This window comes from Felis catus, chromosome A2 (assembly GCF_018350175.1).
Source record: "Felis catus isolate Fca126 chromosome A2, F.catus_Fca126_mat1.0, whole genome shotgun sequence".
In the NCBI taxonomy this organism is placed as follows: Eukaryota; Metazoa; Chordata; class Mammalia; order Carnivora; family Felidae; genus Felis; species Felis catus.
This window is the reverse complement of record NC_058369.1, coordinates 7,339,642-7,365,067: the sequence shown is the minus strand read 5'-3', so window position 1 is coordinate 7,365,067 and position 25,426 is coordinate 7,339,642. Positions and strand designations below refer to the sequence as shown.

The window sequence follows — 25,426 nt, the reverse complement described above, 5'->3', positions numbered from 1 at the left end:
CTCATGACCCCAAGACCAAGAGTTAGGTGGCAAAGGAATTTACCTAAGAGGCTTGTTTTAGGCAGCCTCAAGACAAGTAGTTTGCAGCACCTGCCTGTCAAATCTTAAAAGTTTATATAGAGGCCTTAACGGGTTCAGACGTGTATACCTTCTTGGTAGTTTCAACACCACATTTCTGTCTCAAGGCTATATCCTTGGGGCAGCTTCTGGGAATGGGGAAAACAAGTGGAACATGCATCGCAAGGACAAGGGAAAGGGTGAGGAGCCTCCAACTGCCCAAGCCCAGCTCTTGGGTCAACCAGTGGTCACATCTTGATGACCTCACCTAACAAAGAGAAATTACAAAATTAGTACACCTAGCTTCCCTTAACAACAACATCTTACATAACCATGGTGCAATAATCAAAACAAAGGCGTTGACATTGGCATAATATTATTAGACTATAGACCATATTCACATTTCACCAGTAGAATGATTTTTATTTAATAATTCTATTAAATGATTCATTTAATTGAAGACCTGTTACTGAAACCCATGTTAGGCTGCCTGTCGCTTGAAAAGCCAATACTCAAGAGATGAGTTTTGATTGGAAAGGAATATGAGCTTTATTCAGGAGGCTAAGCTACCTGGGGAGAAGGTGGACTCTTGTCCAAAGGCCAACTCTGAGGTTCTTGCCTGGCCCAAGGGTTTTTAAAAGAATTTAGGGCAGTTAATCAGTAAAGGGAGTACAGTGGTCCGTAATATTTTGTCATGTGCAGACTCAATGGTACCAGCTACAGATGTTTTCTCAGTGCTTGGAGATTGTGCCAGGGGGTCTGGTTCTTTAGTGCCCAACGATTATGCAGGGGGGTCTAGTTCCTTGGTGCCCATGCGTGGTGCAGGAGGGTCTGGCGACATTTAGAAGTACTCTGTTCTTTCTAGGAAAGAATGCATGTATTGTGTATCTATAGATACACAAAGAAAGGTTAACCAATCATGTGAGCTAAGGCTGCTTGCTAAAGCTTAAAGACTACTAAGTTGGCCAGAGGGCCCCAGGCAGCTTCAGGTACAGGGCCAAAATATTTTCAGTTCAATCCAGAACAAGGCAGAATTGCCCATATATTCCATGCTTATTCAACACTGCTTTCCAGATTCTGGTTCCTGCAAATAACCTCTATAAATAGTGGGAAAAAAGAGACCAAGATTATCTCTATCTTTAGTTATGGTTTATGTATAGAAGCACAAAATATTCTGTTTTAAAACTTAGCATCAATTTTCTCAGGAGCACTCATCACAAGACAACACCTCACATACACATCCAACCTCCTCCACACACAAGCTTCATGTAGAAATAAATATGGGGAAAACTTCCATTCTCAATAGGGAGAAGAGATTTCAAAATATTAGAAATACAACAAGAAATGGACAAGATACACATATACAGATTATCAAGTACAATGAAAAAAGATCTGAACAAGTGAAAATAATTACTGGATGAGAAGATTTATATAAAGAAAGAAAGACCAGTTCTCCTAAGACTAACATATAAATGTAAAACAATAACTAAATGATTTCAAATTTTACTTGAGAAATAAATGCCAGAGATCAGCCAAGAATCTATTAAATAAAGACTTGTCTTAATGGTGTTCAATAACCCAATGGTGAAGCAAGATGACTGTGAGACCAGACTGCCTAAGACTGAATCAAGTGTAAGCTCTCTGTGCATAAGTTTGTTTTTTAATTGTAACTTGAGGATGAGAGGAGCAGCATTTTGTAGAGTAGCTCTGAGGGTAAATAATTTAATATGTGAAGCAACATTCGTCATCCCTATAACTGTTGTAAACAGATATTAAAAATTACAAAACTACTGCAACCAAAGCAACATATAAGCCACCCATCTGGAGGAGCACAGAGTTCCATTTCCATGTCACACTACATACCTAAATATCTACTGTTATAAAGGTTTCAAACTATAAGAAAATTAGGAAAATATTTTCATAACCTAGAGTTTGGACACCCTTTTGATAGCACAATAATTTATTCAGAAACTATAAAGGACAGACAAATTTCACTACACAAATATTGAGTATTTTGTATGACTTAAGATTCTATAAAGTTAAATCAACAGAAGCCTAAGAAATCATTGGACAGAATTCAGCGCATTTTCACAATAAAGTCTCCTCCCAGTTCAAGGATAAAAATTACTTTCTTTCACCTGTTAAAGGTCATTGACATTCCCACCCCACTACAAATATAATTAATGGAGAAACTTTAGAACCATTGCTTTATACATCAAAAACAAGACAAGGATGCCACCTAATCACTGCTATTACTCAACCTATTATTAGAAATTCTGACCAACCCATAAGCCAGGAAAATGAAATGAGGTACAATTATTGGCAGAAAAGAAAAATACATTAAAATAGATTATTGTTTACAGTTATTTAGGCCATTTAAAAATCCAAGAAAATCAACAAATTATTAGAACTAATGTTTGTCAAGGTGGCTAGACTCATGATAAACACATAAAAATACCATTATTCTATTAATCATATAATTAATCAATGTGAAATGCATACATACACATACATGCAAGAAGCATCCAGGAATGACTAGCCAAAACTGCAAAAAGCAAACACTTGAAGCACATTTTAAGAAAAACGAATGAAGGGAAAGGTGTAACATTTTGCGGGTTGCCAAGCTTGCCACTACGAACATGGCCGGTCATGGTATAGGGCTGTAGATACAAGTGGGAAGAAAAAGAAATAACTTTGCGGGGACAAAGCCCCGCCTCCAAGTGGTTGTGAACCCCGAGTCAGGCCACGCCTCTGGCCTGGTCGCACCACTGTGTTCAGCTAGGTTCTCAAAGGAGGAGCGTAGAATTCCCGCGCCCTAATTAGTAGGCAGTGGGCCTCACCCCTTCTTTCCTTGGGATCGGAAGCGGAAGTGTGCTCTCCTGGGACGCAGCGGCTCTACGGAAGTTCCCCCCCCCCGCGTGCGGGGGCGGGGCCGACTAAACTGGCTTCCGGTCTGTCCCCCGCTCTTCTGGAACGGAAGTGGGGTAGGGCGTCGGGCCGACGTGGTAAGCGCGGGGTCAAACTGCGAGTCTGGTCTCGTTGCCACGCGAGGCTTCCGGCGAATAACTGGCCTGCCTTTGGTGGGAAGGAAAACGCGCTACTTCCGCTCAGGCGCGGGAGGCGCGGTCGGTGCATCCTGGCTTCTCTGCGGATGTGGGCGGGTTCTGGTGAGAGTTGAGCGGACTGCACCCGGGCGCCCCAATCCCTCTTTGGGTGAGGAGGTAAATCCGTGACATTTCTTTCATCCAGCGGTAGCTTCCCAGGATCACTATGAAGAGAGAGGCTGGTTTCTTGGAAACACTCATGTTTTTTTCCAGAGTCCGGATTCGTTTTATCGTAAGACGATTTTGTTTGGGACCAAATGGATTCTCCCCTGCCTGCCCCCCGCCAACTTTTTATTTTGAAAACTTTCAAAAGTTGAAAGAATATATATACCCTTCACCTGGACCTATCAACTGTTAACCCTTTGCCACCTCCTAGTTTACATTTTTCCCCCCTGCTGAATCATTTGAAACTTAAGTTGAAGACATTATGACAGACACGTAAATGCTTTCATGTGCATCTCCTACGAATATGGGTGTTCTCCTTAACCACATTATGTCTATTCCACTTAGAAAAAATTTAAGAAATGGCTCAGTTGTTTAAGGGTCCAACTCCTGATTTCAACTCAGGTCATGATCTCATGGTTCGCGAGTTCAAGCCCCACATTGGGCTCCATGCTGACAGCGTGGAGCCTGCTTGGGATTCTCTCCCTCTCTCTCTGCCCCTCTTCTGCTTGTGCACTCTCTCTCTTTCTCTCTCTCAAAGTAAATAAACTTTATTTTAAAAAGTCTTGAATCGAAAATGAAAACACCTACCAAAACTTATGAGTTGAAGCAAATGCAGGTATAAGAAGGAATTTTCTAGCAATAAAAGCCTACATTAAGAAAAAAAGGGGGGCATCTGGTGGCTCAGTCAGTTAAGTGCTGGCTCAGGTCATGATCTCACGGTTTGTGAGTTCCAGCCGCGTCAGGCTCTGTGCCGACAGTGTAGAGCGTGGAGCCTGCTTCAGATTCTGGGTCTTTGCCTCTCTCTGTCCCTTCCCCGCCACATACACACTCTTTCTCGAAACTAAATGAACATTAAAAAAAATAGGATGGGGCGCCTGGGTGGCGCAGTCGGTTAAGGGTCCGACTTCAGCCAGGTCACGATCTCGCGGTCCGTGAGTTCGAGCCTCGCATGGGGCTCTGGGCTGATGGCTCGGAACCTGGAGCCTGTTTCCGATTCTGTGTCTCCCTCTCTCTCTGCCCCTCCCCCGTTCATGCTCTGTCTCTCTCTGTCCCAAAAATAAATAAAAAACGTTGAAAAAAAATTAAAAAAAAATAGGTAAGTTGAACTTAATCAAAACCACAAGCTTTTTAAGACACGTTTTATTTATTTAAGCAACCTCTACACCCAACATGGGGCTCAAACTCACAAACGCAAGATCAAGAGTCGCACAGCCTACTGACTGAGCCAGCCAGGCACCCCTGAAAATCACAAACTTCTGTGCGTCAAAGGACAATAACGAGAGTGAAAAGACCACCCAAAGAATGGGAGAAATAATTGCAAATCATGTATCTGATAAGGTGCTAACATCCAGAATCGATAAAGAACTACCACTCAACAACAAAAAACAGCAACCCAACTAAAATGGGGGAAAGGACTTTGTTTTTAAAATTTTTTAATGTTTACTTTTGAGAAAGAGACGCAGCGTGGGCAGGAGAGGGGCAGAGAGAGAGGGAGACACAGAATTCCAAGCAGGCTCCAGGCTCTGAGCTGTTGGCACAAAGCCGGATGCAGGGCTCGAACGCACGAACCGGTGAGATCACAACCTGAGCTGAAGTCGGACACTTGACGGACTGAGCCTCTCAGGTGCCCCTGGGAAAGGACTCAAATAGACATTTCTCCAGAGAAGATCTACACGTGACCAAGTACCTGAAAGTACATGAGAAGATGTCCAATATCAGTAATCATTAGGGAAATGCAAATGAAAACCACAATGAAATACCGCTTCATCCCCCCCACCCCCTTAGGATGGCTATTATCCAAGAACCAGAAAATAACACATGCTGGTGAGGATGTGGGGAAACTGGAACTCTTGCACGTTGCTGGTGGGAATGTGGAGTGGTGCAACTGCTGTGGAAAACAGCAAGGAGTTTCCTCAAATCATTCAACAGAGAACTAACTGTATGACCCATCAATTCCACTTCTGGGTATCTATCTAAAGGAGCTGAAGTCAGGGGCGCCTGGGTGGCGCAGTCGGTTAAGCGTCCGACTTCAGCCAGGTCACGATCTCGCGGTCCGTGAGTTCGAGCCCCGCGTCGGGCTCTGGGCTGATGGCTCGGAGCCTGGAGTCTGTTTCCGATTCTGTGTCTCCCTCTCTCTCTGCCCCTCCCCCGTTCATGCTCTGTCTCTCTCTGTCCCAAAAATAAATAAACGTTGAAAAAAAAATTTTTAAAGGCGCTGAAGTCAGGGACTTGAATAGATATTTGCGCGCCAGGGTTCACAGCAACATTGTTCACAGTTCCAAATGCGAAATTCTTACACTTTCAGTTGTTTTAAACTTAGTTCGAACAAGGAGATATTTTAGCCATTCAAAGCCTTCCTGCTTTGCACACACACCGCAGTTATGCCCCAAGTCTAACAGCTGCAGATAAGATAAATCCTGGGGCTATAACTACCCCCAAGCTGCTGCTACCCTTCCGAACTTTCTGACCCAGGGACTTCCCACTAGCTGCTAAGCAACATAGCCTAGACACAGAAACCCCCTCTGTGATCACCTCCTACAGTAGGAGTTGGCCCCCTCCCTTTCTGGGTAGTGGCTTTCACGCTATAGCTTCCGTATTTTCTCATACCTGAGGGACTTTCTCCACGAGAAAACCTGCCGAAGTTCTGCCCAAAGAAAGCTTTTGTGTGGTACTGCCACCTCATGATCATTTCCTTTTCCCGAATCACCCCGGAAATGACGGGAATACCCTACATATGTGTATGGCTCCTCCCTCTCGCTCCCCCCCCCCCCCCATGCGCGCACACATATATTTAGATTCCTAATCCTTTGGACTTTATTTTTGTGAGTGGTGTGAAGGATAGATGTAATTTTATCTTGGCACCACTCATTAAACCACTCATTTCTGTCCCAGTGATCTGAAATACCACCGTTATGAATTACATTTCCGCGTTTTGAGGTTGATTTCCAGATATTCCATTTGATTGAAGCTGTTTCCTATTCATGTGCCAGTTCCACAGTTTTAATTGTAGTGGCTTTATAGTTTGTTTTAGTGTCAGTAGGGCTTCATCACTTGTTTTCAGTGTCTTCTTAGACATCATCATGTATGTATGTTCTTCCACATAAATGGTAGTATCAATTTGCCTAACTCCATTAAAAAAAAAAAGCTTATTGGCATTTTTATTAGGTTTATGTTACATTTCTGAATTAACCTGGGGAGAATTGATATCTTTATGATGTCAAGCCACTTTATCAAAGAATGAGGGATGTTTTTCCTTTTGTTCAAGTCCATTTATGTCTCTCTAGATTATGTTAAAAGTTCCTTATATGGGTTTTATACATTGCTTATTTAATCCAAAGCTTTCTGGTGGTGTTTTTTTTTTCCTATTATAAATGAGGTTTTCTCTATCATTATATCACCTTACTGGTTATTGATTAACTGGAGGCTTTTCATGTCCTGCTAACTTACTAAATTCTTTTATTGTTTACATTAGTCTTATCATTAGTTCTCTAGAGATTTCCATGAACAGTATCATATCATCTGCAAAAAGAGATAGTTTTACTTCATTTGCAGTTCTTATGTTTATTAGTTTCTCCCCAATGTCACCAGTGCACACTCAGACACACATATACATACACATGTGCATGCACACACACACACACTGTTATAAATATAGCCAATCATCTTAAGAAAGTATTCATTAGTTTCTATTTTTTGAGTGCTTATATCAAAAATGGGTGTTGAATTTTGTCAAAGGCTTCATCAGCATCTATGGAGATAATCATATGATTTGTTTTCTTAGATGTATTGATATGGTATATTATTTAATGACTTTCTTTTAAAAATTTTTTGAGAGAGAGAGCAAGCTAGTGGGTAAGTGGGGGAGAAAGAGAGACAGAGAGAGAGAATATCTCAGGAAGGCTCCACACTCAGCATGGAGCCTGATGGAGGGCTCGATCGCACAACCCCATGATCATGACCTGAGCCAAAATCAAGAGTTGAACAGTCAGCTGATGCAGATACCAGGTGCTAATGGATTTCTTAATAATTAAACTTTTAATTTCTAGAGCAAATTCCACTTGCTCAAGGTTTATTATTTTCTTAGTGGTTTTGTATTCTTTTTGCTAATATTTAACATAGCTCATTTGAATCAATATAAGTGATATGGCTTTGTAATTTTCTACTTTTGTATCCTATCAGGTTTTATATGAATGTTATCTCATTAAAGGAATGAGGAAGTTTTTCTTCATTCTCATTGCTTTTAAACAACTTATGGACTACCTTGAGTATATGAACTTTGAAGGTTTGGTATAATTCTGTATCTGAAACATCTGGGCTTGGGTGCCTGGGTGGCTCAGTAGGTTAAATGTCTAACCAACTCAGGTCATGATCTTGCAGTCTGTGAGTTTGAGCCCTGCGTCGGCTCTGTGCTGACAGCTCAGGGCCTGGAGCCTGCTTCTGATTCTGTGTCTCCCTCTCTCACTGCCCCTTCCCCACTCATGCTCTGTTTCTCTGTCTCTCTCTCAAAAGTGAATAAATGTTAAAAGAAAAAATTTAAAGTATCCAGGCTCGCATTTCCAGTCCACTGATGCTTGATGAGAGTACCAAAACAATTCAGTAGAGGAACAAATAGTCTTTTCGACAAATGGTGCTGGGACAACTCGATAGCTACACACAAAATAATGAAGCTCGTTGTCTACCTCATTCCATATTTGAAAATTACTCAAAATGGATCAAAGAACTAACTGTAAGAGCTCAAATAATAAAACTCTTAGAAGGAAATATAGTAGTATATCTTTAGTAATCTTGGATTTGACAGTGGTTTGTTAAATTTCACACCCAAAGCATAAGCAACCAAAGAAAAATAGACAAGCTGGCACTTAATCAAAATTAAACTGTTTTGTACTTCAGAGGACCCCATAAATAAGTGAAAAGACAACCTATTGAATGGGAGAAAAAATTTGAAAATTCTACATCTGCAAAGGGACCAACATCTGGAAAACATAAAGAACTCTTAGAGTTCAATAATAAAATGATAAATAACACAATTAAAAATAGTTGAGGATTTGAATGGACATTTCTTCAAGTAAGACATACAAATGGCTAATAAGAACATGCAAAGATACTCAATATCCACTCGTCATCAGGGAAATTAAAATGAAAACTACAATGAAACAGTACTTCACACCAACTAGGATGGCTACATGTTTTAAAAAACAAAAAACAATACTAAGTGTTGGCAAGGATGAGGAGAACTTGGAACACTCACACACTGCAGGTGAGATTGTAAATGGTGCAACCACTTTGGAAAATAGCCAGGCAGTTACCCCAAGGGTTAAACTTAGTGTTTAATATGACCCAGCAGTTCCAGTCCTAGGCATATACCCAAAAGAAATGAAAACATGTCCACATAAAAACTTGCACAACAATATTTCATAGCATTATTCAAAACGGCCAAAGAGTGAAAACAACCCACATGTTCACCAACTGATAGGAATGTTATTCATCAGTCAAAAAGAATGAAATACTGGGGCACCTGGGTGGCTCAGTTGGAAGAGCATGAAACTCTTGATCTGGGCGTCATGAGTTCAAGCCTCATGTTGGTGTAAAGGTTTACTTAAGTTAATAAGTAAATAAATAAACTTAATAAAATACTGATAAATGCTACAGTATAGATTAACCTTGAAAAGTTTATGCTATGTGTAAGAAATCTGTCACAAAAGACCACATAGTTTTTAAAACTTATGTGAAATCATCAAATAGGCAAATCTATAGAGACAATAAATAAATTAATAGCTGCTTAGGGATGGGATGGGGAGCTGGGGATGGTGAAATTGTTCTCAAACTGATTGTGGCAATGGTTTCACAACTCTGTGAATATAATAACCACTGAATATACACTTTGGGTGAATTGTGGGCATCTGGGTGGCTCAGTTGGTTAAGCGTCTGACTTTGGTTCAGGTCTCCTGGTTCCTCAGTTCAAGCCCCACATTGGGCTCTCTGCTGTCAGCTCAGAATCTGCTTTGGATCCTGTCTCCCTCTCTCTCTGCCCCTCCCCCTCTGTGCTCTCTCTCAAAAATAAATATTTTAAAAAGTAAACGGATGAATTATATGTGAATTCTGTCTCAATAAAGCTGTTGCCACCCCCACTCAACCAAAAACCAATCCATCTGGGCTTGATGCTCTTTGGTAGTGTAAATTCCTATATAATTTTCTAGGTTGGGTTACACTGATATTCTATTTCTAGGTTTTTTTGTTTATCTTTTAGCTTGGAATTTATTTTTTATTATCTCACTTTTAAGGATACATTTAGGAATATGAATTTTCCTCTGATCACTGTTCAAAAAATATCCCATGTTATTTTTAAATGTTATTTTTTAATGTGTTTTGATTATTATGTTTGAAAGAGACAGGGTGCGAATGGGGGAGGGGCAGAGAGAGAGGAAGACACAGAATCTGAAGGAGGCTCCAAGCTGTCAGCACAGAGCCTGATGTGGGCTTGAACCCACGTACCGTGAGATCATGACCTGATTCAAAGTCTGACACTTAACCCTTAACCCAATGAGCCACCCAGGCGCCCCCCCCCGCCATGTTATTTTTAATAGCCAAAAAAAGTGGAAATAACCCAATGTCCTTTAACTATTGAGTGGATAAATTGTGACACACCCATACAGTGGAATACTATTCAGTAAGAAAAAGAAATAAAGACTGGTACACACTACAACATGGATGAACCTTGATAACATTATGGAAGTCAAAGAAGGCCAGACACAAAGACCACATGTTGTAATATTCTGTTTACATGAAATGTCAGAATAGGCAAATCCCCAGAGACAAAAACCAAAACAAACAAACAAACAAAACCCCAAACTACATTGTTGCTTTGGGCTGGGGGAGTGGGGGTGGTGAGGTGGGAAGATTATGGCTCAGAGGGTACTGGGTTTCCTTTTGTGATTATGAAAATGTACTAAAATTGATTGTGGTGATGGATACACAACTCTGACTATACTATGGTACATTTTAAATGGGTTAATTATGTGCTATGAGGATTCCACCTTAAAGCTGAAGGTCAGAGAGAGGGCTGATGAGCTGGGAGCTCATTTTACGGGCTAGCAGGCTCATCTTTATAAATATGCAGAGCGCCGCCTGGGGCTGAACCAACAAGGAGAAAGTCTTGAAGAAGAGAGCATTTCAAGAGCTTCCGTGGCCCGGAACTGGGGGCAAACCCCGCCCACCGTGTCCGTGCCGCTTCTAACTCGGTCCCCTGCCCTCGGACATCCCAGCGTTGCGCCTCGGACGTGGTGGGTGCGACAGCCAGCTCGGGACCCAGCTCCAGCCCGCTCCCCAGACATCCGCAAGCAGCGGCTGCCACCCGGGACCCAACCCCTCTGCTCTTGAGGCCCCGTCCCGTACGCTGACCTCGTGGCGGAAACCGGAAGCGGAAGTGCTAATCGGAAACCGACTCACTTCGAGCTCCGCCCCGCTTCTAATGCGTTGGCTCCGCGGAGGTTTCGAGCTTCCGCGACTGGCAGGGAATCGCGGGTACGCCGCGCCCCAGGGACCGCGGCCGCCCGGGTCCGTCCCAGAGCCTCGGTCGGCTCCGCCCGCGCGGGTGGGCGTCGGGGCCGCGGCTCGGGGTCCCGGGTGGAGGCAGGGCCTTCTCTCTGCCCGCTGTGAGCCCCTCTGCGAAAGCTGCCAGAACAAACCGTGTCCTTTCTCCAGAGGACAAACGTGTACGCGGTTGTGGAAAACGGCCGCAGCGCCCCCTTCTCTCCGACGTGGCGATTGCGGTGCGTTCCGGTGGGGACTGGACGGAAATGCTCTGGCTGTGGCCACCCGTTACTGAAATGTGATGAATTGTTCAGGTGTTACCTTGCTGTACATTGACCAGTTGTTAGTATTTAGCATGGGTAGTGTACCTTCTCTACATCTCTCTCCGTGTGTAGAGTTAAATGTTTGTGGTAACCTCTTTGAAAGTAAGGAGGTGGAAATAAGTTGCAGGCATATTTGATCTTTAGCATCGGATTAATTGCCTCCCATGTAACAACAAAGGAGTTATGTAAAAACTCCTGTAAATTAATACCCGAAGTGAGAAATGAACAAGAGGTTTGCATAGGCCCTTCCATTAAAAACAAAGACAAAAACAGATGGGCAACGAATATATAAAGAGGTGCTCGATGTCATTAGCAACCAGGGATTTGCAAATAAAAACCGCAGTGTGATACTACTGCACACACTGAATGGCTAAAAGTAAAACTGAAAAGGGAAAAACAGTGCCCGGTATTGGTTGAGATGTTCGTAGACTGCTAGTGGAAACACATTTTTAAAGTATATCAACTAAATATGATCTGGTGGTGACACCAGTGATGCACACACGTGGCCACCAATTGAACATAAACACTATATGTAACATCATTATTTGAAATATCCCTCGCTTGGAAGTAACTGAAAGTGGATCAAGGGATGAGCCGATGACTTGTGGCGTGTATTTTTTGTGGCATACTCAAAATGAGCAAAGAGAAGGAACGCAGAGGTAACCCCTTGGATGAAGCTCACAAGCAATGTCCGATGAAAGAAGCCAGACGCAAAAGATTGCAGGCTGTTAGATACCTTTTCTTTAAAATTCTCTCTCTCAAAAGTAAATAAACATTTAAAAAGTTAGAAAAAAAATGGGGTGCCTGAGTGGCTCAGTCAGTCAAGCGCCTGACTCTTGATTTTGGCTCAGGTCATGATCTCATGGTTTGTGAGATTGAGCGCCACGTTGGGCTCTGTGCTGACAGCTCAGAGCCTGCCTGGCATTCTCTGTCTCTGCCTCTTCTCTGCCCCTCCCTCCGTCTCTCTCTCTTTCTCAAAAATAAATACGCATTAAAAAAAATTAAATAAAAATTCAAAAATAGGCAGTACGCTGCCGAGTGTTAACTGTCAGGATAGTGGTTGCAGTTGGGAAGCGTGGAGTTAGAGACTTGGAAAAGAGACAAGGAATATGTCTGAGATGCTGGTTATGGAAATATTCTATTTCTCAACCTGGAATGATGTTACATGGGGCTGTTCATTTCTGAATACTTCATTGACATTTTTATTCATGATTGCCTCCCTTAGTCATATGTATGCTGTAATTCCATAAAAGAAGTTTAAGAAATGGAACTAAGGGCGCTGCTTGATAAAGTTGAGCAAGGAATATAGAAGTAGAAGAAAATATACTGGGAGCCTGGGTGACTCCGTTGGTTAAGCATCAGACTTCAGCTCAGGTCAGGATCTCACGGTTCGTGAGTTTGCACATCCGTTGAGCTTGAGCCCCATTTCAGGTGAGCACGAGCCCCAGCAGGGTAAGCCCTGCTTCTGTCCCCTCTCTCTCTCAAAAAGAAGGAGGAGGAGGAGGAGGAGGAGGAGGAGAGGGAGAAGAAGAAAATGTACTGAAAGGGTGAATAAAAATAAAACCAATACTTAATGGAGAAAAGTAGAACTGAACAGCAATATGAAAAGGCAAAAAGATGCACAATATTTTTGTGTACTAGTCTTTGGTTAATTGTGAGAAAATATGGAAAGCCTTCAGTTTCGACATAAAAACAACGATGTGTTTCCGACACTGTTGGAGTGGCTAACATTAGAAATGTCTTTCGAGTTTTTCTAAAATCACAATATTCAGTTTCGGATGTCCATCTGTTTATTACCTCCATTGCCCCATTTAATTGTGAGATCCCCAAGAACTGTTCCCTCCTCATTGCCTCATACCTGGCCTCGCTTAAAGAAGGTCCTTACTGAATATTAGCTGACTGCATGAAGCAGTAAGAGACAGAAGGAGGTGAAGGTTCCAAATCCAGCCAAGCTCCAGCAGTGGGTACTCAGAGGGACTTCTGATTGCATAAAAACTTTTGTATTTCTCATCTCCATTATGCCCAGCAGAGGGTGTGGACGGAGTATTATTAAATGGTAGTTATTTACACCCAATTTGGAGTGTTGTTCTAACAATGAAAGGAGATTATATATGTACAACTACTAATAATAGTAAATAGCAGTTGATAATATTTGTATGATAGGGTATTAGACGGTTTTTAACGGCTGTCACGTGTTTTCATCTGCACAGATATGGCTAAAGAGTGATGGTTGATGATTGAGGAAAAATGTCTGATGTTTAATGATGGATGTTGTGAACCAGTTAGCCAGGTACTCCAGTGTATGAAGAGAAATTGAGATCAACGTCTTAAACTCAAAAGCTCCTCTGAAGTGGTCTGAGCAAGAGATGGAATATTCTGGAAACTCTATCAGATTCACAGGATGGCAGCCCTTGATGTGAATCAGGTGGGTGGTGAGTCCTTGCTGATGCTTCTTTCCAAATTTGTTTGCTTCATGTAGTTCCTTCCCAAATGGCAGAGCCAGCACTCGGGGCTGAGTGATCATGCGGTGGACCATATAAGCGTGACTGAAATGAGCAGAGTGTGTGTAAGTCAGGTTTCTGGGATTTGAGATGCAGGAAGGTGTGTGTGTGTGTGCGCGCGCGCGTGTGTGTGTGCTTTTTCAGGGGGTAACATATTCACGAATTCTGTTGTGTCAAACAGCTCTGCCTCACTGTAATTTGCATAACTCAAGATGGAATTAAAAAAAATGTTTATTTATTTTGAGAGAGAGAGCACCCATGTGCACGTGCGGGGCAAGGGCAGGGAAAGAGAGAGAGAATGAGAATATCCCAAGCAGACTGCGTGGAGCCTGACCCGAGGCTCGATCTCCTAACTGTGAGATCATGACCTGAGCCGAAATCAAGAGTTGGATGCTCAACTGACTGAGCCACCCAGGTGCCCGTAAGATGGAATTTTTAACCTGTATCTCGTGGGTAGCAAGATCCAGAAAACCATCGTCTTGCTCCACGTAACTCAGTCATATGGAATTAGCGTGTTTGGTGTGTGTTCTGTGCATGGTGTGGACCGTTCGTAGGCATGTGGTTATTGGAATTGGATTGGCTTCAGAGCTCATGGCCTTCTCTCTGAGGTCATCTTTCTTGGGACCTTTTCTGTCTTTAGAGGAAAGGAAACTCGAAGAGGCAAGGATGGTGGCTGGGTTACTGATGGATTCTTCTCAGGTAAGTAGAAAGTTGACCTTTCTTCAGAATGTCCTGTTTCTCTCTGTGGTAGCCATATCTTCTTGTAATGTCCCCAGGCTTTTTATAGCAATTAATGGCCCTGCTTAAGGAATGAGTCCCAGGTAAATGTCTCCAGGACTCATGCCATCTCAGAATACATAGGGATTATACTGGATGTGATTCTTTTATCTCCGTATTCATTAATTCTTTCTGATGCTTGGTCATGCTTGTTGGCTTACCATTCCGCTGAGTGTTATGATAGATACTGAGGAATGATATGAAGGTGTCTAATCTCATGGAATGCATGTGTTACTGTGGAAATAATTCATCTCTTAGTAGATTTTACAGAGTGTTACAGTGTGCTCAGTGCTAACCGCAGCCTATAAATAGAGGAGGAAAATAAAGCAAGAAGCGCCCACAATAAAGTTGTGGTAACATAAGTTTCATCACATGTCAGACATGCCGGTAAATCCACATGACTGGCTGTGATCACCAGGCACGTCTATAGCTGGAGAGCAGACGAGGTCTGGGCCCGAGAGTGCTGTAGGCTTCTGGTCTACCTTCCTCAGTCCTTCATCTTTCTGAGAACCTCAAAGAAGATGCTAGTTCGCTGAAGGCAGCATGTGTCTGACGGTTTAGCACTTAGTGACCTTTGAGTATGTAGCTGTGGACTTTACCCAGGAGGAGTGGACTTTGTTGGATCAAACACAGATTGCTCTCTACAGAGATGTGATGTTGGAGAACTACCAGAACCTCATCACACTAGGTAAGCATCGTTTCTTCACTGAACCCCTTATGAAAAAAATGTTTCTTAAGTACCTTTGCTGTCAAATGGGAAGACTGTGGTAAACAAGACAGACATAATCCCTGGCCTCAGGGGCCTCACTCTCTGGAGGATTCCCTGTGCAAATGAAGATCTGTCTAGATAAATGATACTCTTTTAGGGACTGAAAACCTTAAGACTTAAAAAAAATTTTTTTTTATTAACATTCATTTTTGAGAGACAGAGACAGAGCGTGAACGGGGGAGGAGCAGAGAGAGGGAGACCCAGACTCCAAAGAAGACTCCAGGCTCTGAGCCTGACACGGGGCTCGAATTCACAAACCGTGAGATCATGACCTGAGCCGAAGTTGGATGCTTAATCGACTGAGCCACCCAGGCACCCCATTAAAACCTTAAGACTTTACTTTATTTTATTACTTTTTTTTCAGTTTTTATTTTAATTTCATTATAGTTAACATACAGTGTTAGTTTCAGGTATACAATATAGTGATTCAGCATTTCCGCATAGTACCCCATGCTCATTACAACAAGTGTACTCCTTAATCCCCATCACCTATTTAACCCAACCCTCCTACTCCCCTCCCCTCAGGTAATCATCAGTTTGTTCCCTATAATTAAGAGTCTGCTTCTTGATTTGCCTCTGTTTTTCCCCCCTAGTTTGTTTGTTTTTTTTTTTTTATTTAATTTTTTTTTTTAATTTACATCCAAATTAGTTAGCATATAGTGCAACAGTGATTTCAGGAGTAGATTCCTTAGTGCCCCTGACCCATTTAGCTCATCACCCCCCCACACCCCCTCCAGTAACCCTCTGTTTGTTCTCCATATTTATGAGTCTGTTCTGTTTTGTCCCCTCCCTGTTTTTATATTATTTTTGTTTCCCTTCCCTTATGTTCATCTGTTTTGTCTCTTAAAGTCCTCATATGAGTGAAGTCCTATGATATTTATCTTTTTCTGACTAATTTCACTTAGCATAATACCCTCCAGTTCCATCTAAGTAGTTGCAAATAGCAAGATTTCATTCTTTTTGATTGCCGAGTAAGACTCCATTGTGTGTGTGTGTGTGTGTGTGTGTGTGTGTGTATGTGTATATATATATATATATATATATATATATATATATATATATCCCACATCTTCTTTATCCATTCATCTGTTGATGGACATTTGGGCTCTTTCCATACTTTGGCTATTGTTGATAGTGCTGCTATAAACACTGGGGTGCATGTGCCCCTTCGAAACAGCACACCTGTATCCGGTGGATAAATGCCTAGTAGTGCAATTGCTGGGTCATAGGGTAGTTCTATTTTTCATTTTTTGAGGAACCTCCAGACTGTTTTCCAGAGTGGCTGCACCAGCTTGCATTCTCACCAGCAGTGCAAAAGAGATCCTTTCTCTTTGCACCCTCACCAACATCTGTTGTTGCCTGAGTTGTTAATGTTAGCAATTCTGATGGGTGTGAGGTGGTATCTCATTGTGGTTTTGATTTGTATTTCCCTGATGATGAGTGATGTTGAGCATCTTTTCATGTATCTGTTGGCCATCTGGATGTCTTCTTTGGAGAAGTGTCTATTCATGTCTTTTGCCCATTTCTTCACTGGATTAGTTGTTTTTTGGGTGTTGAGTTTGAGAAGTTCTTTATAGATTTTGGATACTAACCCTTTATCTGATATGTCGTTTGCAAATATCTTCTCCCATTCTGTCGGTTGCCTTTTAGTTTTGCAAAACTTTAAGACTTAAGATGTGTATGAGGCCGGATGTGATTTTCAGGTCTTAAAGTTCTCTAGTCTTTTGAGGGCACAAAGAATGTACTTCGATTTTTTTAATGTTTTTTAATGTTTTTATTTATTTTTGAGACAGAGACAGAGCATGAGCAGGGAAGGGGCAGAGAGAGAGGGAGACACAGAATCTGAAGCAGGCTCCAGGCTCTGAGCTGTCACCACAGAGCCTGATATGGGGCTCGAACTCATGGACTGTGAGATCATGACCTGAGCTGAAGTCGGATGCTTAACCGACTGAGCCACCCAGACGTCCCTGTACTTCAATTTTTGTTCCTTTTAGAATAGTTTTATTGCATTGATTTAAAATTTCATGTGATGATTTTGCAGTTTATAAAGTGAGACTTCACCATCTTCAGAAACCGTGAAGGCTAAAATGTTGGTTCCTATCCAAAGACCTGCATTTCGTGTCTTTCAGGGTTCTCTTTATGTATTTTTCCCTTAAGCAGGATACAAATCATGCAAACCTGATCCCAGCTCTGCATTGGAAGGAGCAGAATTGCTGAGGACAGGAGGGAGAGGAGTTCTGCAGGGTAAGTTCATGATACGGTTTTGTGCAGAGCGATGCCAGTCTAGGAAAGGCACGGTCCATTTGGAAATGCCACTTGGCAAGCTTTCGGAGGTCTACCCTTTTTCAGAGAAGGCTGAACGAAGCCACTTCGTTTCTGAGTTTGCTCAGGAACCTTTAACTCCCTTTACCTTTAAATTTCCATTGATGTCAACCTTCTTCTGTTCTCTCAGAAAGACCTGTCTGGCTCATTTGAAAATTTGATTACTTGCAGATAGGTCTTTTTACAGTACTTTCTATTTTGTTTCCTGACTCTCTCAGTGTTTTTTGTTTACCGTCAGCCTTAGTTTTCCTGAGTATTAAGCTTTGTAAATTGCCTGCAGTTTCGACCCCATACTCTTATGATTGCCAGACTTCTCTAACACACTGCCCTCTGTGTAGTCCCAAGTTCCCTTTTTTCAACCTTTTTGTCTTGTTCCACTCATATTTAGATACAAGTATGTGCCATATGTTTTTTTTCTGTTTGGATAAAATACACAAATGAACCATTTTGGTGAGTGTGATTTATCGGTACTGAGTACATTCACAGTGGTGTGCAACCACCAGCTCTTTTTAGTTCCGAAATACTTTCGCTTAAAAAGGAAACCCTGTAACCAATCAGCAGGCAGCCTCCGTTCAGCCCTACCCCCAGCCCCTGCAACCACTAATCTACTTTCTATTTACAGGTGTACCTATTCCGTACATATCTAGTAAAATCATACAGAATTCAATTTCATGGCAATGTGCGGGGGCATATGGTCCTTTTATGTTTAACTTGTTAAGAATTACCGAACTATTTTATATAGAGGCTGTACCGTACTATATTCCCTCGGACAGTGTGGAAGTTACTCCACATTCTTGCTATCATCACTTATTTCCTTTTTTTCTTTTCTGTTTTTTAAATCTTTTTAAAACTTTTACTCATTTTGGGGCACCTGGGTGGCTCAGCCAGTTAAGCATGCGACTTCAGCTCAGGTCATGATCTCACAGCTCATGAGTTCTAGCCCCACATCAGGCTCTGTGCTGACAGCTAGGAGACTGGAACCTGCTTCGGATTCTGGGTCTCCCTCACTCTCTGCCCCTCCCCCACTCATACTCTATATCTTTGTCTCTCTCTCTCTCTCTCTCTCTCTCTCTCTCTCTCTCTCTCTCAAAAATAAACATTAAAAAAATTTACTTATTTTGAGAAAGAGAGAGAGAGTGCACGTGCACGAGCTGGGGAGGGGCAGAAAGTGAGGGAGAGAGAGAATCCCAGGCAGGCTCTGCGCTGTCAGCACAGAGCCCCACCTGGGGCTCAAACTCATGAGCCGTAAGATCATGACCTGAGCTGAAATCAAGAGTCGGATGCTTAGCCGACTGAGCCACCCGGGTGCCCCATCTTCTTTTTTTGTTTTAATAGTAACCATCCTAGAGTATGCAGTGGTGTCTTACCGTGGTTTTGATGTGCATTTCCCTAAAACAAATGATGTTGAACGTCTTATCCTGTGCTTGTTGACCATTTCTGTGTCTTTGGAGAAATGCTGATTCAAGTTCTTTGCCCCTTTTTTACCCTGTGTTGTTTATTGTTGTTGACGTGCAGGAGTTCTTTCTGGCCTCTCATAGCGGGCCCAAAGCACATGTATGATTTGCATGTTTTTTCTCCATTTTGGGGATATCGTTGTGTTCTTTTTGATAGTGTTTTTTGATGCACAACAGTTTTAATTTGGTGGGGTCCCATTTATCTTTGTTTTCTTTGGTGCTTTTTCATATCTTACAAAGATTAGACACTGTCAGATCCAAGGTTCTAAAGATTTACCGCCTTGCTTTCTTCTACGATTTTTAAAATAGTTTTAGCCTTTACATTAGGTTTTTGGTCCATTTTTACTTTATTTTTTTTTTATTAAAAATTTTTTTTTACATTTATTTATTTTTGAGAGACAGAGTGAGACAGAGCACTAGTGGGGGAGGGGCAGGGGGTGGTGAGACACAATCCAAAGCAGACGCCAGGCTCTGAGCTGTCAGCACGGAGCCCAACGTGGGGCTGGAGTTCACAGACCGAGAGATCATGACCTGAGCTGAAGTCAGACGCTAAACCGGCTGAGCCACCCAGGCGCCCCAGATTTTTGATCCATTTTGAGTGAATTTGTGTATATGGTCTGAATCAGGGGTCTGCTTTGATTCTTCTGCATAGAGCTATCCAGGTATCCTAGCACTAGGTGTTGAAGAGACTATTCTTTCCCCCATTAAATTGTCCTGGCACACTGTTGAGAGTATGTTTTTTGTTTTTTCTTTTTCTGGATTCATGTTTATGTCTATCCTTTTGCCTGTACCACCTTTTTTTTTTTTTTTTTTTGAGTTATTTATTTTAGAGAAAGAGTTTGCAAGCAAGAGCGCACACAAAAGGGGGAGGGGCAGAGAGAGAGAAAGGGAGACAGAATCCAAAGCAGGCTCCAGGCTCTGAGCTGTCAGCACAGAGCCTGACGCGGGGCTCGAACTCAGGAACCATGAGATCATGACCTGGGTTGAAGCTGGGTGCTTAACCAGCTGGGCCACCCGGGTGCCCCTGTACCACCCATTTTTGATCCTGTACTTTTTAGTTCTTTTGGTTCTTTAAAAAAAAGAATTTGTTTTAACATTTATTCATTTTTGAGAGAGAGAGAGAAGGAGAGAGAGAAAGAGAGACAAAGTATGAGTGGGGGAGGGGCAGAGAGAGAGGAAGACAGAATCCAAAGCAGGCTCCAGGCTCCAAGCTGTCAGCACAGAGCCCATCATGGGGCTCGAACCCACGAACTTTGAGATCATGACCCAAGCTGAGGTCCGACACTTCATCAACTGAGTCACCCAGGTGCCCGTCTTTTGATTCTTTTTAGTTTCTGTCTCTTATTGATAATTTCTTTAGCGAAACATAATTCTTCTAGTTTCCTATAGTTCTTTGTCCATGGTTTCTGTTAGCTAGGTGTGTTGAAACAAATGGATTTAAGTTTGTTACTAAGTCCAGTGCTTTGGCTTTTAGGAGCAATTTTTTTTTTTTTTTTAATTTTAGAGAGAGTAAATGAGCAAGGGAGAGAGGCACAGGGGGAAAGAGAAAGAGAGAGAGAAAGAGAAAGAAAGAGAAAATCCCAAGCAGGCTCCACACTCAGCACAGAGCCCAACACGGGGCTCAATCCCACAACCCTGGGATCATGACATGAGCCGAAATCAAGAGTCAGATGCTCAGCTGACTGAGCCACCCAGGAGCCCTAGGAACATAAATTCTAGATATCATAATGCAGCTGTTTGAAAATCTGATTCACCCCTCTCCCAGGGTTTGCTGTTGCTGCTTGTTGTGTATTGTTGATGTTTGCTTAGTGGCTTTTATAAATTATTTTTGTATGTTCTGCATTTCTTTTCAGTGCTGTCTCTGAAATCTGTCTTCTGTTAATTTAGTGGTCACTAAACTAGAGTGACAGAAATTCCTTAAATGCCCGGAGCCAAGAGAAGAAAACTAAAAATGTTCTTTTGGTTTTTGTTGATGGGCTGTGTGTTGGGCCACTCCTTTGGTGTTTAGCTAGGCCGTCTACAACTCTTCCTTAGTCTTCCGTCCCTGCTGGAGTGGATCCTGACGATCAGCCAGAGGTTGATCTTTGGATCCTCTTTGGATCCTCTCACCCTTTCCCAGCATGCATCCAGCCCCAGGTGTGCTTATGGACTTCTTGATTCTCTGGTAAACACTCGAGCTTTTAAAGCCCTATTCAGGGGCACGTGGGTGGCTCAGTTGGTTAAGCATCTGACTTAGGTCATGATCTCACAGTTTGTGAGTTCAAGACCCGAATCAGGCTCTGTGCTGACAGCTTGGAGCCTGAAGCCTGCTTCAGATTCTGTGTCCCTCTCTCTCTGCCCCTCCCCTGCTGTGCTCTCTCTCCTTCAAAATAAACATTAAGAAAATAATAAAATAAAGCCCCTATTCACGCACATATCAACATTTCCGGTCTGTGCCTTCTAAGGCCTTTCAGGCTATGTTTTGTTTATCCCAAATGCTCTCCCTTTCCTCGGGCTGCTCTAGGCAATATTTTGGCTCTAGACATCTTCATCAGAAGTTGTCTGAGTAGCGCCTGAGTGGCACAGTTGGTTGAGCATCCGACCTTGGCTCAGGTCATGATCTCATGGTTCGTGGGTTCGAGCCCCGCATTGGGCTCTGTGCTGACAGCTCAGAGCCTGGAGCCTGCTTCTAATTCTGTGTCCCCTTTTCTCTCCTGCCCATCCCTGCTTGTGCTCTGTCTCTGTTTTTCAAAAATGAATAAAAATTTTAAAAAATTAAAAAAAAAGTTGTCTGAGATGCTGCCTTGTTCCTGGAACTCTCTGAGTTGGGTGATACAATGCCACACCCTTGCGGCGGTGATACTCTAGGAAGCTGCCAGAAAGATCGAAGCACCCAGTGGTTCCTCTTTGAGAACAAGGTCCATAGCGCTCCTTTGATCCCTCGCAACTTGCTCAAGGATGCATCCTGTTGTCTACACGGCTGGAGCTGATTGGAAGAGTGGGGATGGTAGGTGGGTAATTAAAATGCCTCAGCACTCACTTGATGAATTTATTTTTTATTTTTTTAACATTTGTTTATTTTTGAGAGAGAGAGAGAGAGCGAGCACAGGGGAAGGGCAGAGGGAGAAGGAGACACAGAATCTGAAACAGACTCCAGGCTCTGAGCTGTCAGCACAGAGCCCGATGCTGGGCTTGAACCAACAAACCATGATATCATGACCTGAGCCGAAGTCAGATGCTCAACCAACTGAGCCACCCAGGCGCCCTTCTTGATGAGCTGAATTATAGCTGCTTCTTCCATCAGTGCTCCCTTTGTGAATGTACATTTTTTACTAGATTTCAAACTGCTGTGATAGTTTATTTTGATAGTTTTTGTAAGCTTGTTGGTTTTCTGGTGGGAAGGAGCCCTGGAATTCCCTCCTCCGCCATATTTTGTGGCATCAGTCCATGTGCTTTTTTTTTTTTAATTTTTTTTTCAACGTTTATTTATTTTTGGGACAGAGAGAGACAGAGCATGAACGGGGGAGGGGCAGAGAGAGAGGGAGACACAGAATCGGAAACAGGCTCCAGGCTCTGAGCCATCAGCCCAGAGCCTGACGCGGGGCTCGAACTCCCGGACCCCGAGATCGTGACCTGGCTGAAGTCGGACGCTTAACCGACTGCGCCACCCAGGCGCCCCCGTCAGTCCATGTGCTTTTAAACAATTTTATCCCAGAATTTTTCGCCAAGACTATATTGTCCCACTTTTTTCCAGAAGTGGATTTGCAACTCCAAACCAAAGGTTCCACACCCCTTCGTGAGATTCCTTGGGAAAAAACACCAAATGGAATACAGTTGGTAAGATCTCCAAAAGTATTTCCTTTCCCCACATCAGGGCCAGAAGTACAAAATCCGGGAGAATGATATGAAATAAATGTCGTTTACCCAAAGAAAGCAGAATCTGTGAAGATTCTTTGAATATCAGGAACTCGAGGAGCACGCCAAACCTATTTCACACCTGTTTCTCCTAGGAGATCCACATATACACAGCTCAGGTGTTCAGTTTTTGATACACAGGGATTTAGTTGGAATAATTTAGGTTTTAAATGATGTAGTATGGGTAATTACCGGGGTAACTGTGTAAGATACTGTGAAAGTAGAGGATATAATGCAGGGTCCTAGCCTCAGAGTCTGTCTGTTCAGCTTAAAATAACTCAAAAATAGGGCAGGATCTCTGTACACTTAAATGGAAAAACAAAAAACCAAAGCCTTCAATTATGATGTTTCCAATATATAAAAGTTGTGATGAGGGGAGAAGTTCTTTCATAATGAGCGTGAAAAAGTCTTTAGTTGTCATTTAAACCCTAATCAGCAGGAGAGAAGCAGTGTTGGGCAAGACGAGACGATTCTAACCTGTGTCGAAGAGTGTTTAGTGGACACTCACGACTCACATTAGACAGGAAACTTCTAGGGGTAATGAGAATGGAGAAGCCTTTGAAATGAACTTTATTTGTACTTTGCTCAAAGAAATCCCTGTCGGAGAGAAAACTGAGAGGGTTCAACACGATAAAGCTTTTGGCTAGCTCTCAGACCTTACTGGGCACACGAAAACTCAGACACAAGGGAAAGACATTGTCGGAGAACTTTTGTTAATCAGTCATCCCATAAGGTACATGTGAGACACCACACTGGAGAGAAGCCATATGAATGTAAAGACTGCGGGAAAGCCTTCACTCATTCCTCATACCGTACGGGTCACAGAAGAACTCAGAGCAGAAAAAAGCCCTCTGTATGTGTGGAATGTGGGAAAGCCTTTACTCGATCCACAGGACTTCTTTTACACATGTGAAGTCGCACTGGAGAGAAACTACACGAATGTAAGGAATGTGGAAAAGCCTTTAATGATTCTTCACTGCTCAGTCAGCACGTAAGGTCGCACATCAGAGAGAAGCCATATGAAGGCAGGCAGTGTGGGAAAGCTTTCACTCAGTCATCGGGCCTTACCACACATTTAAGAACTCACACTGGAGAGAAGACCTATGCTCGTAAAGAATGTGGGAAAGCCTTCAGATACTTCACGTGCTTTAACTTGCACGTGCGAACTCACTCTGGAGAGAAACCGTATGAATGTAGGGAATGTGGGAAAACCTCCACTCAGTCTTCAGCACTTGAGAAACACCTGCAAATGTTCCTCAGACCTTAGTATTCACATCTTTTTAAAGTTTTTTAACGTTTATTTATTTTTGAGAGACGGAGTGTGAGCAGGGGAGGGGCAGAAAGAGACAGGGAGACACAGAATGTAAAACAGGCTCCAGGCTCTGAGCTGTCAGCACAGAGCCCAACGTGGGACTCAAACTCACAAACCACAAGATCATGACCTGAGCCGAAGTGCGACGCCTAACTGACTGAGCCACGCAGGAGCCCCTTTCGTATTCACATCTAAACTCATTTGGATAAAGAACCTTATGAAATTAAAGAATGTGAGGCCGCTTTACTCATTTATCATCCTTACGTGATAGGAACTTCCCTGGGGCAGAATTCCCATTCGTATAATGTATGTGGGAGAGCAGTAATTGTTCATACCTTACAGAACATGTAAGAACTCACACTTGAGAGAACCCTACAGTTACAAGGAGTGTGGGAGAGTCTTTGTTGCTGTTGTGCTAACATTAATTTTACGTACCTAAAATTTCTGTAAAACTCAGGAGCACCTGCCTGGCTCAGTTGGTAGAGCATGTGACTCTTGATCTCGGATTATGTAAAAATAACTAAGAGGGGCGCCTGGGTGGCTCAGTTGGTTAAGCACCTGACTCTTGATTTTGGCTTAGGTCATGATCTCACAGTTGTGAAATGAGCCCCACATCATCAGGCTCTGTGCTGTGCATGGAGCCCGCTTGAGATTCTCCCTCTCCCTCTCTGCCCCTCCCATTAGCATGTGCAGTAAATAAATAAATAAATAAATAAATAAATAAATAAGAGATTACTGTAAAACTCATGTGAAGGTAAGAATGAGATACCGCTTAAAATATGTTCCCATGCTTTGATAGCACATAGCTCACTCTAGGGATTGGCCATCTGTATGTAAGAAATGTGGGGAAAACCTTAGTGCTGAGGCCTTAATATCCACCTGAGACTTCATACTGGCATCAAACCCTACAAATGTAAAAGACAACAGGAAGACTTACAGTAATTTTAAGAACTCAACATGTAAAAACTCAACAGTGGAGAGATTTCTATACATACGAGGAATATGGGAAAACCTTCAGAAACTCTTGATTGCTTCATATGCAAGAAGACTCATGACTGTGAGAAGTGCTGAAAATTGTTCAGGTGTCAATGAGTAAGTCATAACATGCAGTGGAGAGAAACCCTCTGATGGTAAGATGAATGCGGGAAAACTTTACTTCTGCCCCATAAGCGAATCTTTGATAATCTCACAGAGGCAGCAAATGTTATGAATCTCACA

The 25,426-nt window shown here is 42.6% G+C and overlaps 1 protein-coding gene across 33 annotated transcripts in view; it reads left to right on the top strand.

Annotated features, from left to right (window-relative positions):
• LOC111557991 (zinc finger protein 846-like) overlaps positions 1-25,426 on the top strand; it is a 104,240-nt gene that overhangs the window by 36,519 nt on the left and 42,295 nt on the right. For 14 of the 33 annotated variants that reach the window (XR_006589959.1, XR_006589938.1, XR_006589960.1 and 11 more), the window contains 2 exons: positions 13,390-13,604; positions 14,321-15,145. Coding sequence is in view for 2 of the 33 variants with exons in the window: in XM_023245007.2 (XP_023100775.2) it covers positions 14,347-14,379; positions 15,019-15,145; positions 17,387-17,709 (483 nt within the window). In the remaining 31 variants the exon portion in view is untranslated. Of the gene's footprint in view, positions 1-10,798; positions 11,096-12,404; positions 12,611-13,389; positions 13,605-14,320; positions 15,146-15,380; positions 15,426-17,386; positions 17,994-25,426 lie in introns of those variants that run through there. The other 19 variants (XR_006589937.1, XR_006589918.1, XR_006589928.1 and 16 more) reach the window with 14 other exon arrangements.